General features: G+C 40.0%; 1 protein-coding gene across 1 annotated transcript; it reads right to left on the bottom strand.

Moving 5' to 3' along the window:
* Window positions 1–12,189: 12,189 nt before the first annotated feature.
* On the bottom strand, window positions 12,190–15,646 carry LOC142740946 (toll-like receptor 8). Its single transcript, XM_075850358.1, is given in 2 exon segments — window positions 12,190–13,953; window positions 13,955–15,646. Coding segments are annotated over 2 exon segments (3,120 nt in total). The 3' UTR covers window positions 12,190–12,525.
* Window positions 15,647–15,969: the final 323 nt, after the last annotated feature.

The following is a 15,969-nucleotide window of genomic DNA, read 5'->3' as shown; positions in this document are numbered from 1 at the left end:
GAAGAATTACAAGCACTGAGGAAGAGAACACGGCAGGTAATAAAGGACAGGGGGCGGAGCTAACTCCGACTGACCAGGCCGCGATAGGCTCTCCCACTCCTGAGCCTGCCACCCTGGTTGGTGGGAGACGGTGTCAGTCTAACAGGTCTGGCCTCAGGTGTGGATTGATTAATCCCAGGAGTATACCTAGACGTAGTACCTGGCAGATCCCTAACATTACCATAGGTCAGTATCTGAGCGCCAAAAGAAATTGCTCATATGAAATTAGCCTCCTCGAACTACAGGCCCCATAGTGCCCTTCAAACCTCCTATTCTCAAAGCCTATTCTTGCTACACAATAAGGAAAATTTATAATTTGAGGGGAAAAAAAAATGCAATTTTCCATTTGCGACTTTTGGAAATCGGCATATTTTTGTGCATCTAATTTATTAAACTGATTCACGATGTTTCATAAATCAGCGCACGCTGATCCATTAGCGTGCTAATCTAAAGCAAATCTATAGCTAATCTATTCATTAACATTTTAGTACGTTTATTTTGCACCCACTGGAAAGTAATGCATGACATGATACTTTTCACCCAGATCCTTATTTTGGGTTAAAAAAAATCTGAATAGTCGCACACATGTTCAATTTATTACGTAAAAGTCATTTGATTGATTCTTATGACAAGGTAACTTTTATATTGCCCTTTTATTCACTCTGACAACTTAGATGAACATGTTAGTTTGGCCCTCATAAAAGTAAAATCTTGAAAGTCTGAGCAATCTATGACTCATTCACAGGCTTTAACTTCAACCACCATTTAAAAAATGTAAAAAGTTACCTACACCATTTCCATAGAAATCACTTGTAGAATGTTAGAAGTAGACATCTTCTCGGAGCCCAGCTTGTCTGACATAGGGCCAAGATGTATCAGGGAAAAAAAACACTTTTCTAGAAATAAACAAATGTTGGCGCAGAAGGTAAGATTCCAGTCTGTCACGTTGGGTACATGGACCCACTGAGCCGTACCGCCTTGACGGTATGGCAGCTGGCCAACAGGACACAGGTCACAGTCTATAATTCGTATAGGTGTACCTGTGGTAGCTCAGACAGTAGCAAAACAGGCTCGGCTGGGACTAGGCAGCAGGCAGGCACCAAGCATGGTGCAACAGGACAGGCGTGGTACTCAGCGCAGCACGACCCCAACTCAATATGGCACTTGGACTAGGATAGCATGGAATACAGGTTACAGGTAGCAGAAACGGGCAACACTGGGAACTGGAAAACACTTAGGAGACCATTTTCAAAGACAGACTAGGGTAACGACAACAAAGCTCAGGCAATGAAGAAAGGGGCAGAGCCCTTCTAATAGTCCAGGGGGCTCGTGGGCTAATTTGGTACTTTAACTCAGGTGCGCGCGCTGGCCCTTTAAGAGCGGGCATGAGCGTGCGCACGCACCCTACGGGACCCGGCCAAGAGAAGCGGAAGTGAGCGCTGGTGTCTCCTGAGGAGGAGATGGGGCCAGCGCTCACAGATCCATGGCTGCGGCCGTCAGGAGGTGAGTGAGCCTGACAGCTCGTAGCCATGGGCATGACACAGTCATTTGAGTATATACTTTAATGTTAATTTTTTTACAAATTTACAAAGGGTAAAACATGTTATCGGTTAGTTTTTTGTTTTAACATGTTCTTTAGTTCGTTTTTCATTATCACAGACTTTTTGGGAAAAGTCTGGTCTGCTACTAGACATGAAAAATAAAATTTGGACAAATATTGTAGCCTTGACAAACCATATTCGTATTGATAGGAGTGTACGAGATTTTTTTTTTATAAAAAATGACACCATTGCCAAGGAAGGTGCAAGTTGGAAATAGCAAAAATTCACACAAATATGCCAAACGCCACAGTTGGAGGATCTCAGGGTGACATCATAATAGAGTAGAAGAGCTAATCTGTTCTACATTTTGAAAAAAAACTAATGATTGGCATTACAAACATTCCATGCTGTATATGGAAGGTAAATTACTGAAATTTTTCTTAACATATAACTAGCCTAATACTATACAACTTCAGAAAAATCTTAGCCATACATTTAAAGGGTAACTAAACGTTTGACAAACTTCTGACATGCCATAGTGACATGTCAGAAGCTTTGATTACTGGGGTTGTGAGCACTGAGACCCACACCAATCGCTAAAACGAAGCGTCAGCAGTGCTTGTGTGAGCACTCAGCCACTTCGTTTCTGTTCGGCATTCTCCGGAAAGCCGATGTATCGGAGTACGGGCTCATAGACTTTTATTTGATTGATTTACATTGATTGAAGCAGAACAAACGAAGCGACTGAGCACTCACACGAGCACTTCTGCCGCTTCGCTTTAGTGATTGGTGGGGGGGTCCCAGTGCTACGACACCTACCAATCTCAACTTCTGACATGTCACTATGACGTGTCAGAAGTTTGTCATACATTCAGTTACCCTTTAACAAAAAAATTACTGGTTTAGCTTTTTCAAACATACATTACATGCTTTCTAACATTTCTATATAGCTACATGTGGTATATATTGGCATACGTTTCATGTTCAATCTATTGCTTGGTAAAATTATTATTCGGCAAATGAGAGGAGTTGGATCTAGAGCATTAGGTAGCGCTGTGCATGGGGACCGGGACACTGCGGAAATGGCCGTTACTCCCGCAATGTAATATTCGCTGAGCGTTAAGGGGTTAATTAAAAATTTGGTACTAAATGGTGCCGCTTGAACCAGGTGAACTGTTCCCGGAAGTCCTGGTGCTTTTCTAATATTGATGATGTGCCGACACGACCCCACGTGACTGAGGGCTTGCTTCCTGTGCTGTTTGTGTTGGCATGTTATCAATGGCATGACCGCAAGGGGCTGTCACACTGCCTATTGCTGGAGTCCCCGAGCAGAGCATCAGCTAGTGCTTTGCTCGGGACTCCAGAACTGCTCCCGGCATTTAGTCAGGGACTTCAGGAGTTTCCTATAGCTGGAGTTCCCGAGCAGAGCATCAGCTTATGCTCTGCCCGGGGACTCCAGCACTGCTGCCAACGTCAATGTTACTGTCTATATTTGAGCAGTGACGTCGGCACCAGTACTGGAGTCCCCGAGCAGAGCATCAGCTGATGCTCTGCCTGGGGACTCCCGTACTGCTGCTGACATCACTGTCCGTATATGGATTGTGACGTTGGCAACAGTGCTGGAGTCCCCAGGCAGAGCATCAGCTGATGCTCTGCTTGGAGACTCCAGCGATAGGAAACCCCTAAAGTCACTGTCGATATATGGACAGTGACGTCGGAAGCAGTACGGGAGTCCCCAGGCAGAGCATCAGCTGATGCACTCCTCGGAGACTCCAGCGATAGGGAACCCCTGAAGTCACTATCCATACATGAACAGTGACGTCGGCAGCAGTAGTGGGGTCCCCAAGTAGAGCATCAGCTGATGCTCTGCCTGGGCACTCCCTTACTGCTGCCGTCGTCACTGTCCATATATAGACAGTGACATTGGCAGCAATGCTGGAGTCTCCGGGGAGAGCATCAGCTGATGCTCTGCCTGGGGACTTCCGTACTGCTGCCGATGTCACTGTCCATATATGGACAGTGACGTTGGCATCAATGCTGGAATCCCTGGGCACAGCATCATTTTATGCTCTGCTCGGGGACTCCCATACTGCTGCTGACATCACTGTCCATATATGGACAGTGACGTTGGCAGCAATACTGGAGTCCTCAGGCAGAGCATCAGCTGATGCTCTGCTCGGGGACTCCAGCGATAGGAAACCCCTGAAGTCACTGTCCATATATGGAGAGTGACGTCGGCAGCAGTATTGGAGTCCCCGAGCAGAGCATCAGCAGATGCTCTGCCTTGGGACGCCCGTAGTGCTGCATATATGGACAGTGACGTTGGCAGCAATGCTGGAGTCCCCGAGCAGAGCATCAGCTGATGCTCTGCTCGGGAATTCCAGCTATAGGAAACTCCTGAAGTCACTGACCAAATGTCGGGAGCAGTTCTCGAGTCCTAAGCAAAGCGCTATCTAACGCTCTACTCGGGGACTCCAGCAATAGGCAGTGTGACAGCCCGTGGCAGTCATGCCATTGATAACATGCCGACACGAACATCACAGGAAGCAAGCGCTCAGTCACGAGGGGCCGTGTTGGCACGTCATCAATATTAGAAAAGCTCCAGGACTTCCGTGAACAGTTCACCGGGTTTGCATGGTACCATTTAGTACCGAATTTGTAATTAAAGTATATTAGTAAGTGACTTCTTTTACTTAAAAATATGAATGCAAAGCAATTTTTGGTCCCCAGATAATCCCTTTAAAGTGTAGAAGCCTATCATATATCTCAGTGCTGAAGACCTGGCCACTAAAGCTAAAGCTTACAATATCCGGCATGATATCTCCCAATCCCCTAGTACCTCTTCTCTGAAATCAATGGAAGGCAGTTTCAGGTGCTTTTTGGCGCTGATTCCAATACGGTTTCCGCGTCAAAATCAGCGCCAAAAAAACTCTGTGTGAACAGGGCCTAACTGTCTACAGTAAAGCAACAGTAAACCAACAACCCCCAGTATCTGCAGATAAATTAAGTTCTGTTCTCATCTGCATCTGAACCTCTGTCACAGTTGAATTATTTGTCCAGACACCTCGCCCTAGCCTGATGAACTCTATTGTACCTCAATGTCGTAGGTTTGAAGGGTGCGTGTGCGGCATGTGTTCAAGGTGCGAGTGGCACATGTACGGCAGATGTTCCAGGTTATTCACATGTACAGTGTATGTGGTACCATTGTTCATACATTATACATAAAAGCCTTATTTATGTGTCCAGTATATATTAGTGTTATTCATGTGTGCAGTATATATGTTGACAATATTCATGTATACACTATATATATATATATATATATATATATATATATATATGTGTGTATAGTATATTGCGCAATTATTGAAAATACGGTGAATTTGGGCACTTAGGACAAGTAAATTATTAATTTCATCCACCTAGTAATTAAGGTAATATCTCATTTATTACTACTGCCCAAAATTACTTTATTAAATAAATCATAGACCATGTTATATGTCCTGGCACTGTATCCTGTATTTTATGTAGTGCAAAATATATTTTCAAGTATTTCTGAAGCTACTCTAGAACTGAACCCTAAAAAAATAGGCTTTTGACATTTTCTTTAACTTGTGAGAAATTTCTGATGAACATGTAAGCCACTAGGAGACCTGAATGTCCAACTCTCTGATTGTTATTCTAATACATTGAACTACCTATGAACTACCTATGTAGTGCAATGCATTAGAACTGTCATTCTTACACTGACAGAAAACCTATTAGGCTCCGCCTCTGAGCTGAGCCTAATAGGCTTCCGTACTTGGCAGACCAGGAGGCCATTGTTAGGCCTCCGGTTGCCATAGCAGCCATCAGCACACCCGCAATGCCAATCAACTACAAACCTCTTAGATGTCGCGGTGTCATGTATTTGTCATAAGTATACGACATTTTGCAGGAAGCACTAGCTTTCCATGACGTATACTTATGTCAATTGTCGGTAAGGCGTTAATGTACACCTCTTATTGAAATGATTACAAGTTAACAACAATGCAGTGGTTGGGATCACCCCTGCATCTATATATTGTGGGTCGTTATGGACTTTCCTACAAAAATAACATGTTAAATAAAATTTTCGGGACTTTTATTTTAATGGCCTATCTGTAGTATGCACCGATCCGCTGACTAACGGGGGCACTGACACCTACACCGCAGCCTTTTCATAATTTATTAGTCATAGAACCATACACATCCATAGTGTATGTAGTAAACTATAAGGCTGGGTTCACACGACCTATTTTCAGGAGTAATGGAGGCGTTTTACGCCTCGAATTACGTCTGAAAACAGGGCTCCAATACGTCGGCAAACATCTGCCCGTTCATTTCAATGGGTTTGCCGATGTACTGTGCCAACGACCTGTAATTTTACGCGTCAAATAACAGCCTCGTCAAAGAAGTGCAGGACACTTCTTGGGACGTAGTTTGAGCCGTTTTTCATTGACTTCAATGAAGAACAGCTCCAAATTACGTCCGTAATGGACGCCTCGCAAAACGCGAGTACTAGAAATTATGTCTGAAATCCAGGAGCTGTTTTCTCCTGAAAACAGCTCCGTAATTTCAGACGTAAATGCAGTTATCATGTGCACATACCCTAAGGGTGCTGCGGAGTTGGATGCCAATCCCCCATGAGTCAGTTCATTGGTATGTGTGCAGGGAGTTTGACACCCACAAATCTGATCTTGGTAGCCTACTATTACAATAGGCCATCCATACAAAGTACAGGAAAATGACTTTCATCACCTGCAAAGTAAGAGGGTTTGAAAATTTAAAGATTCCAGATTATTCCAACATCAAACTGATATATTTGTAAATAAAAAAGTGGTTATCAAGGAGGAAAAATCAAATAAAAAATGAACTAATTAATTTGTGCAAAATTTTGAAAAATGTGTTGCTGTTTTAAAAAAAAAAATGCGTGCATTGATAAAACTTTAAAGCATAATATATTGAGAATAGTCTGGTTAATGACCAATTAAACTGAAGCAGAACGTGTTGCACAATAACTATAAGGGTATGTGCACACGATAACTGCAATTACGTCTGAAATTACGGAGCTCCCTAAGGCTGGCTTCACACGACCTATTTTCAGACGTAATGGAGGCGTTTCTACGCCTCGAATTATGTCTGAAAAAACGGCTCCAATACATTGGCAAACATCTGCCCATTACTTTCAATGGGTTTTTTGCGATGTACTGTACCGACGTAATTTCAGCCGTAACGGAGGCTGCCGTGTGAACATACCCTTACAGGGCATCTTTTTACGCTCCGTTTTTTGAAACAGTGGCGTAAAAAGACGCCCCGAATGAACTAAATGCTGGTTTTCCCATTGATTTCAATGGGCAGATGTTTGTAGGCGTTCAGCTTCCATTTTTTCAGGCGTTTTTCGAGGCGTAAACGCCCCAAAATACGCCTGAAATCACTGCGTGTGAACATACCCTAAGGGTATGTGCACACGATATCAACAATTACAGCTGAAATTACGGAGCTGTTTTCAGGAGAAAACAGCTCCTGCATTTCAGACGTAATTGCTCATACTCGCGTTTTGCGAAGCGTCAATTACGGCCGTAATTTGGAGCTGTTCTTCATTGAAGTCAATGAAAAACGGCTCAAATTACGTCCCAAGAAGTGTCCTGCACTTCTTTGACGACGCTGTTATTTTACGCGCCGTCTTTTGACAGCGACGCGTAAAATTACAGGTCGTCGGCACAGTACGTCGGCAAACCCATTGAAATGAATGGGCAGATGTTTGCCGACGTATTTGAGCCGTGTTTTCAGGCGTAATTCGAGGCGTAAAACGCCTCGTTTACGCCTGAAAATAGGTCGTGTGAACCCAGCCTAAAGGTCTCATCAATTTTACTTTACAATTTTACCCCTGGCAGGATAAATTTATACTTACATATAGTTAGATTAAATAGCATAGTTTATTCTTAGGGTATGTTCACACGCTTAACAAAAAACGTCTGAAAATACGGAGCTGTTTTCAAGGGAAAACAGCCCCTGATTTTCAGACATTTTTTGAGCAACTCGCGTTTTTCGCGGCGTTTTCTACGACCGTTTTTGGAGCTGTTTTCATTGGAGTCTATGAGAAAACGGCTCCAAAAACGTCCCAAGAAGTGTTCCGCACTTCTTTTGACGAGCCGTCATTTTACGCGCCGTATTTTGACAGCGACGCGTAAAATGACAGCTCGTCTGCATAGAACATCGTAAGACCCATTGCAAGCAATGGGCAGATGTTTGACGACATATTGGAGCCGTCTTTTCAGGCGTAAATCGAGGCGTAAAACGCCTCCATTACATCTGAAAAGAGGTCATGTGAACATACCCTTATTCTTCTTGAGGAGGTAAATAGCGATCGGGGGAGGTAGGGTCCAATGATGAGTAAAAAGATTACACTCCACCATTCAGCTTGTTCAGGCAACTTAAATTTCCCCATATGATCCAGCTCTCAGTTGTGCCTTCCCGTGCAACCTACAACAAGCGAGTGCCGCATAGCGTAGTACAGGAATGACCTTCAGACGCACGATATAGAAGTGGGAGGAAAGACAACTGTTGAAAAAGTATGAACTATAAGCACCCAAGACTTAAAGGAGACCTGTCATGCACATTATTTTTCCGTTACCGAGGGCAGCATAACGTGGTTTAAGACAGGCAAATTTCAGCGATCTGTCATTTGTTTGCTAAAGTAAAACCGTTTCAAAGAACTTGCATAAAAAGCCCAGACAGCCCCATCTGAGATGAGTCCGGTGTATTCAAGTGCTGCATTCTCTTCTGCCCACTCTATGACTCTATGCTAGCTCCTTCCACCCTGCACTGATTGACAGATATATCCCTATGCACAGTAATAGGGAGACAGTGAATCATGGAAGAGAAGTGATTAGCAAATTTCCTCAAATTTCTTTCGATTGAATCGTTCCTGAAACTCGTTTTGGTATAAATAAATTTGCAGCGAAACACAAGTACTCCATTAGCCCTGTCAGACTCAGAGTGTCAATCAAAGGCAATCGGGGCACTTCGATTCCACAAAAATAAAAATAAAACATACCACCATAGCGACGTGTCCCTGCTGGAAGATGAGATGATGTAGCTGTCCCATGGGATAAAATACGCAACCCCAAGAAAAACCATAAATAAAAGACAAGTATACAAATAGTTGGAAATAAAAGGCCATGGTGTTTATTATGGGTAACATAAATATATTAATAAATCTTTATAATCAACTTGAATAAATGAATAAATAATTAAATAAATAATGTCCAATAATGAAATGTCCAATAAATAAGCACTTGTCCACACAGCATTAGCAGTGCGACAACCCACTAACAAACACCGCGACGGGGATTCTGTCCATGAAAAAGGGGAGGGTGGGCGGAGCTGCTTCAAAAGGCTTCTTCAGACGAACTGCTGATCGGACCAGACAGCAGGGCCTTTTAACCTCCAGGATTTTACGCCGCTAAGCTGCTCAAACCAATCCCTGGACTGTTGCCAAAATCTGCCTGGTCCCGAGGTCAAACCTGAGGAAACTTCTAGAACAAGGTTAATACCAAAACACACCCCACAGAAGGGGTGTGGGAAGACACCAAGACACAAATAGGCGGAAAAGCAGAATATAGAACAAACAAGAGAACAGAATAAGGGAAACGAAAGATAGAAAAAGGGGGAAATAAGGGGGGTGCGAAGTGATCCCATTTGTCCCCCACGCTATAAGCACTAAAGGGGGGCCTCTCATTTGATCGCTGTAGCCAATCACAGGCCGTAGCGTTCACATGGGACAAAACAATGTCATATCATAGCTGTACCATGTGACTACTGAAAGCCTGTGATCGGAGGCAGCGATCACATGGGACGTCATCTCATGTTCTGTCAGGCTTACGTCGCTATGGGAAAGGTGGTGAGTATGGTATATTTTTTAATCTCCTTTTTTTCCCTTACTTTCTTTCTATAATCTGCAAAATGACAGCCGGCACTCACCGGCGGCCGTCATTTTGACGGTGTAAACTGAGAGTTTTCGCAAATTCTGACCCAATTCGTTTCGTGCCAAATTGGTTTGCTCATCTGCAGCGGAGAGTAGGTGTAGATAGTGGAGAGTTGGCGGCAGCTTATAAACATGCAGGACTCATTAACACCAGTGCTGCCCTGGCCACCAGTGCTACTCGCTATGAGTATAAGTTCTTGTCACTTCAGCCAAGAAGTGACATACCATAGAATTCAGAGTCTCTCACTACATTATGTTGCCCTCAGTGAGAGCAACATAATATACATTAAAGTTACACTTTAAGACTTAAAGGATTCTGGCTACTAGTGTGATACTGGCCCAGACAAACCAGGCCTCTTTATGCACGAATGTTTTTGCATATACCATTCCTCACTAGATTATTATTTTTTTAATGTTATTTGTACTCTCGTTTTGTCCCGTCAGACATTTGCATTACTTTATTTTCTCTACTTAATTTTCACCCCATTTCTCATTACCATATTGGCCACTTTGGATTTCAGCAAAAGTCTAATCAAAATTAAAATTCTCATTATACCACAGATGAATATCTTGAGGTTTGTTGTTTTATCAATTACTTGAGTTATTTTTCTTTTGCCCTAGTCCCTCAAAGACTCGGCAGACATGAAATGGTGCCAGTAAATTATTCCAGCTAGAATGATGCCATGAAATCCTGCCGTGTATCGAAACAGGAGATTAGGGCCTCATTGGGGTTTTTTTTTTAGCACAGAAGTACCAGTGCAATAAAATGTGGGGTGCATTTCTTCAGTTTACTTTGCTTTGTACAAAAAAAAACAATTCACGAAAGTGAGACATTTGTGAAAAAAAAAAGCAAGTTCTAATTTTTCACACTTGCTTTGCATAAATTCAGGGCAGGGTCTAAATGCTCACTACATTCCTAGATAAATACCTTGAGGGGGTCTAGTTTACTAAATTGGGTCATTTATTGGAAGTTTCTATCTATGGCAGCTCAAAACCTCTCCAAATGTGCAGTGGGGCCTAAAACATTTTCAAGCAAAATATGTGTCCTGAAAGCCTCCAGGTGCTCCCTTCATTTCGGGCCCTGTTGTGTGTCCAGGCAGCGAATTAGGGCCACAATGGGGGTATTTTTGAAGACAGGAGAAACAGGGCGATAGATTTTGGGTTGTGTTTCTTCATTTTCATGTTCGTTTTACAAAGAAATATGTCCTCAAAATGACACATTTGTGAAAAAAGGTAATTTTTTTTTTCTTCACCTGCTATGCATTCAGCAAAACACTGTCAAGTCAAAATTCTCACTACACCCCTACATACATACCTTAATGGCTCTAGTTTTCTAAATGGAGTAATTTAGAGGGGGAGTTTCTATCGTTCTGGCAGCTCAATACCTCTCTAAATGTGCAGTGGGGCCTAAAACATTTTCAAGCAAAATATGTGTCTTGAAAGCCACTGGGTACTCCCTTCCTTTTGGGCCCTGTCATGTGTCCAGGCAGCGCATTAGGGCCACAATGGGGGAATTTTTGAAGACAGGAGAAAAAGTGCGATAGATTGTGGGGTATGTTTCTTCATTTTCATGTTCACTTTACAAATAAATCTGTCCTCAAAATGACACATTTGTGAAAAAAGTTAAATTGTTTTTTCACCTGTTTTGCATTACATTCAACAAAAAACTGTGGGCTCAAAATGCTCACTACACCCCTACATACACACCTTAAGGGGGTCTAGTTTTCCAAATGGGGTAATTTATGGGGAGTTTCTATCGTTCTAGCAGCTCAAAGCCTCTCTAAATGTGCAGTGGGGCCTAAAACATTTTCAAGCAAAATATGTGTCTTGAAAGCCACTGGGTGCTCCCTTCCTTTTAGGCCCTGTCGTGTGTCCAGGCTGCGCATTAGGGCCACAATGGGGGTATTTTTGAAGACAGGAGAAACAGGGTGATAGATTTTGGGGTGTGTTTCTTCATTCTCATGTTCGCTTTACAAAGAAATCTGTCTTCAAAATGACGCATTTGTGAAAAAAGTGAAATTAAATTTTTTTTCAACTGCTTTGCATGAATTCTTTAAAAAAAAACTGGGGGGGTCAAAATACTTACAGCAACACTTAATGAATTCCTTAAGGGGTATAGTTTTCAAAATGGGGTGATTTATGGGGGTTTCCAACATTATCACACCTATGAGCCTGTGAGAGCTTAGTGCAGGAAAACCAAATGCACTTCAAAATTTATAAAATCATTAATAAATTTGTAAGTCTCCTTTATAGCTCAAAAATGTATCTATTTTTTCAAAAGTTCTGCCAAAACAGAGTAAAGAGATGGAAATATATATATATATATTTTATTTTTTATTTTTTTTAATGTACAGTGTGTATGTGCATATGTGACATATTGCAGTTCAAAATAGGGAAAAATTACAACTTTTACAAAATGTCATCAATTTTTGTATTTTTTTTATTAGTTTACGCAAATCGTATCAATCTACTTTTACCACCTTAATAAAGTCTAACATGTGACAAAAAAACAATGTCAGAATTACTTGGATATGCAAAACTATTACAGAGTTATTCTGCGACAAAGTCAGACATACCAGATTTGAAAAATCTGACCTGGTTATTAAGGTCCAAACAGGCTGGGTCCTTAAGCGGTTAATAGTGATTTCACTGCAAATGCTTGACAAGTGGTTTCTATAAAATTACTTACAGTATAATACACTTCAATTCAACTTTAGATAAACGAAAATATACTGTACTTTCAATGCTCCATGTCTGCATGTACAGCTTCACAATATATTACCATTAAATTTATACAATCTATGTAAAAAGAAGGCTTCCCTTATAAATATATCTGGGGCTACTTGTCCCCACTTTTTCATAGTTTGTAAAAGTAAAAACAATCGTGTTATGCAATAATTCTCCTGATGTTTGAAATATATATTTAAAGTGATATTTTCAAGCATGCTGCCAAGTTGTTACAGGATTGGTGTATAAATGATTGTACCTGCTGCTGTTTTCTGTCAATAAAACATTTTTCATGTTTTGCCAAAATAAATGTTCTGCATGTGGATTTTTGGGCCATTCCAAAATTGAGCTTGAACAGATTTTTTTCCTGAGTCGCAGGTACTGGGAATTTTGTAGAACAGGCTGTAACAGTACAATGACGATTACGTCCATGTTTTCATCCATCAGTTTTTGCATGGCCAAATAGAAAGCTGTTCGGAACTTTCCACTTTTTACGTATTTTTTTGTAAGAACAAACACAGTCTTTTTACTTTGATTGATGCTTTGTGCAATGTTGTCAATGACAGCTTTCCCCGGCTCCCATTCCCTTTCTTCTAAGCAAAGAAATATGTGTTTGTCCCCATTTTCTTCCAGCTCATGACATAGTTCATTATAAACCCAGTCACTGACAGCTGGATCTTTGTTATCATAAGTGATAAATGCATCATATAGGGTTTCTGTAATAGCCATTTTTCTAGGTTTCAACTTTGCCACGCACCAATGATATATATACCAAACGTCCCAATAAAACAAATGTTTCAAAATTCGTAATGCCATAATGAGAACAACTGAAATAAATGACAGAAAACAAAGCATCATGGAAATACCATCCAAACTACAAGCATGCATGTCAAATTGTATGATACTTTTCCTCCTCTTGAAATCTGAATTAGAACAAGTAACATCAGTGGCCAATAGTGGAATTGTAACATTGTTGTTAGCGATCCACTGTAAAAAGTCAATAATTTCACAGGTACATACAAATGGATTCCCTTTCAACCGCAGGACTTTTAAAAAGTTATCATTTCCTGACAAAAACGCTGATTTGTTTATTGTCTGGATATGATTATCGGTCAAATCAAGATCTGTAAGGCTTGTAGCTTTGTAAAGAAAGGAATCTGACAATTGTGAAATCAGATTTCTGTGCAGTCTAAGTTTTTGCAAGGATGATGTGTACATGAACAAGTTAGATTCAATCGCTATCAGTCTATTATGGCTAAGATCAAGGAATTTCAGATTTTTAAAGTGTTGCAATGTTTTCCACTCCCACAATGTTAATTTGTTGTAGTTTAGATGGAGTTCTGTTATATTTTTAGGTAAATTTACAACAGCTTTGTGATGAAGTATTTCAAGATCATTGTATGATATGTCTAGGATTTTGAGACTGGAAAAATTCTTAAAAATTTCTTTATAAGGTGGGTTCCAATGTCTCCACAAAATATTCAAACTATTTCCCGAAAACCTTAGTTCCTCTAATCCGCTGTTATTTATTTGGTATTCAGTTAGAGTAGAAATTTTATTCCAACTTATATTGAATACTTTTAGACTGGGGAGATTACCAATAAAGTTTAGATTATGAGTTACACCCTCAACTAAAAAAGTACTTAGCATTGTAACTTAAGTCTAACACTTGTAGTCTTGGCAATTCCTGAAATGCACTGGAAGAATCAAAATCTAACTTATTATAAGACAAGTCTAAGTATGTTAAATTCGGCATGTGAATAAATTCTGTCCCATTTAAATCTTGATCAATGCTATTATGAGACAAATTCAAACAAACTATGTCTGATAATAAATTGAATTCTTCTGCATCGATAAAAAACATGGTATTGTAACTTAGATCTAATGTTTTTCCATATGAAATACATATGGGCTTGATGATTTGATCGGACCACCTATTATTTTCTAAAGGGTAATCAATTGACTTATCAAATCTATTGTGTGTGGCAATATCATGGATGGAACATCTATATAGTTTGGGATTTATTTCTAAATTTTCATTTTCATTTTTTCTTACAATAAATGGAGTTATTCTGTTTTCAGACAAGTATATCATTGATAAATTATGAAAATTATGAAACACACTTAAATTTACTTGCCTAATGAAGTTTGTTCCAAAGTTTATAACATTCAAATTTTTTATCTTATGTAATGGAGCTAAGGTTATGTTTGTAATTGTTTGAAAAACATAACCTTGCAAATGCAATTCTTGGAGAGATATTAATTTAGAAAAATTCTCTGAAAGATTCAAATTCTGAGAATAAGTTCTTATCTCGTAATTATAAGACAAATCAAGTTTTTGAAGGTAAGATAGACTGAGCATAAAATCACCTGTTGCCATTTGCTTCACCAGATAATTATTTTCTAAGTTCAAAACTTTTAGTCCTTTAAGGTTTTGAAACCAAGCTCTCTGAACTAAAGTCAAAGAAGTGTTACCAAGATTAAGTTCCACCAACTTTTTAAGGTACTTGAATGCATTTGAATATATCCTTATTGAAGACTGTCCAGGGCAGGATTTGCAAGAAAACTGAGCATTAAAGCATCTTGGACAATTACCACTTAAATTAAGAATTTTTAAATTAGATAGATTCATGAAGTCTTCTTTTCTAATGATGCTTATTACATTGTTTTTCAAATTAAGCACTTTTAAGGATGAAGGTAGTCTTGAAGGAACCTTTCTTAAGTTGTTACATGATAAAGACAAGGTTGTCAGCTTTTCCAACTGCAAAAATGCTCCTTCTTGGATCTGCAATTTGTGAGAGCATTTATTACCATAGTAACAGTTGTGATCCAGACAGAGCTTCTTCAGGTGAGTTATTTTAGATAAACTTTCACAGCTGACTGACAAAATATTATTATACTGTAAACTTAAGGTACGTAATGAAATGGGCAGTCCAGGTGGTATTAAATTCAAATTATTGTTATCAATGTGCAACTGCTTGAGCTTGGTTTGATTAGCAAATGCTTCATCATCTATGATCAGAACACTACTGACTTTTGAATTGAAGCTTAAATCCAATATTGATAAATTCGCCCATTTCTGGAAAGCTGTTTTTTTTATGGTGTGCAAATGATTATTAGACAACAACAACAACACTGCAGAGGTGTCCGAGTAGTTGATTGGTGGTGGAACAAATTCTAAGTGCCGTGCCTGACAATCAAAAATCAATGATATGTTGTTTTTCATAATAGTGCATGGGTGAGTTCTTTGGTTCAGCTTTACATCACATGCTCCAAAGGAATAGTAGATTATGAGAAGAACAGATGGTAGACTAAACAGCATGCTGAACATTTTGTGCTGCAAAGAATCACAACATACAAAACAAAATCACAAAATTAGAAATGACTTGCCTAACATAAAACAATGCATTCAAAAGATGTTGCATTTACTTACTTTCCTGCTTTTAGAGTTTGTCAGATGCCCAGAGCAGTAATATATCTCTGCTCAACGGTTATTTCTTCTCTAATGTGACTCAGTATCTTGTCCACATTTCGGTTTCATTTCCCTTTTAACGCTTGGACGTTTATCCATAGTGATATACTGACACCTAAAGGCCCTGAAAATCATTTGTTTATAAGAATAATTGGCCTCCATTTCCTCCTAATTTATTCAGT

The sequence above is a fragment of the Rhinoderma darwinii genome, chromosome 2, assembly GCF_050947455.1.
Source record: "Rhinoderma darwinii isolate aRhiDar2 chromosome 2, aRhiDar2.hap1, whole genome shotgun sequence".
NCBI lineage: Eukaryota > Metazoa > Chordata > Amphibia > Anura > Rhinodermatidae > Rhinoderma > Rhinoderma darwinii.
Note: the sequence above shows the minus strand (reverse complement) of the source record. Positions and strands in the feature narration are given on the sequence as shown.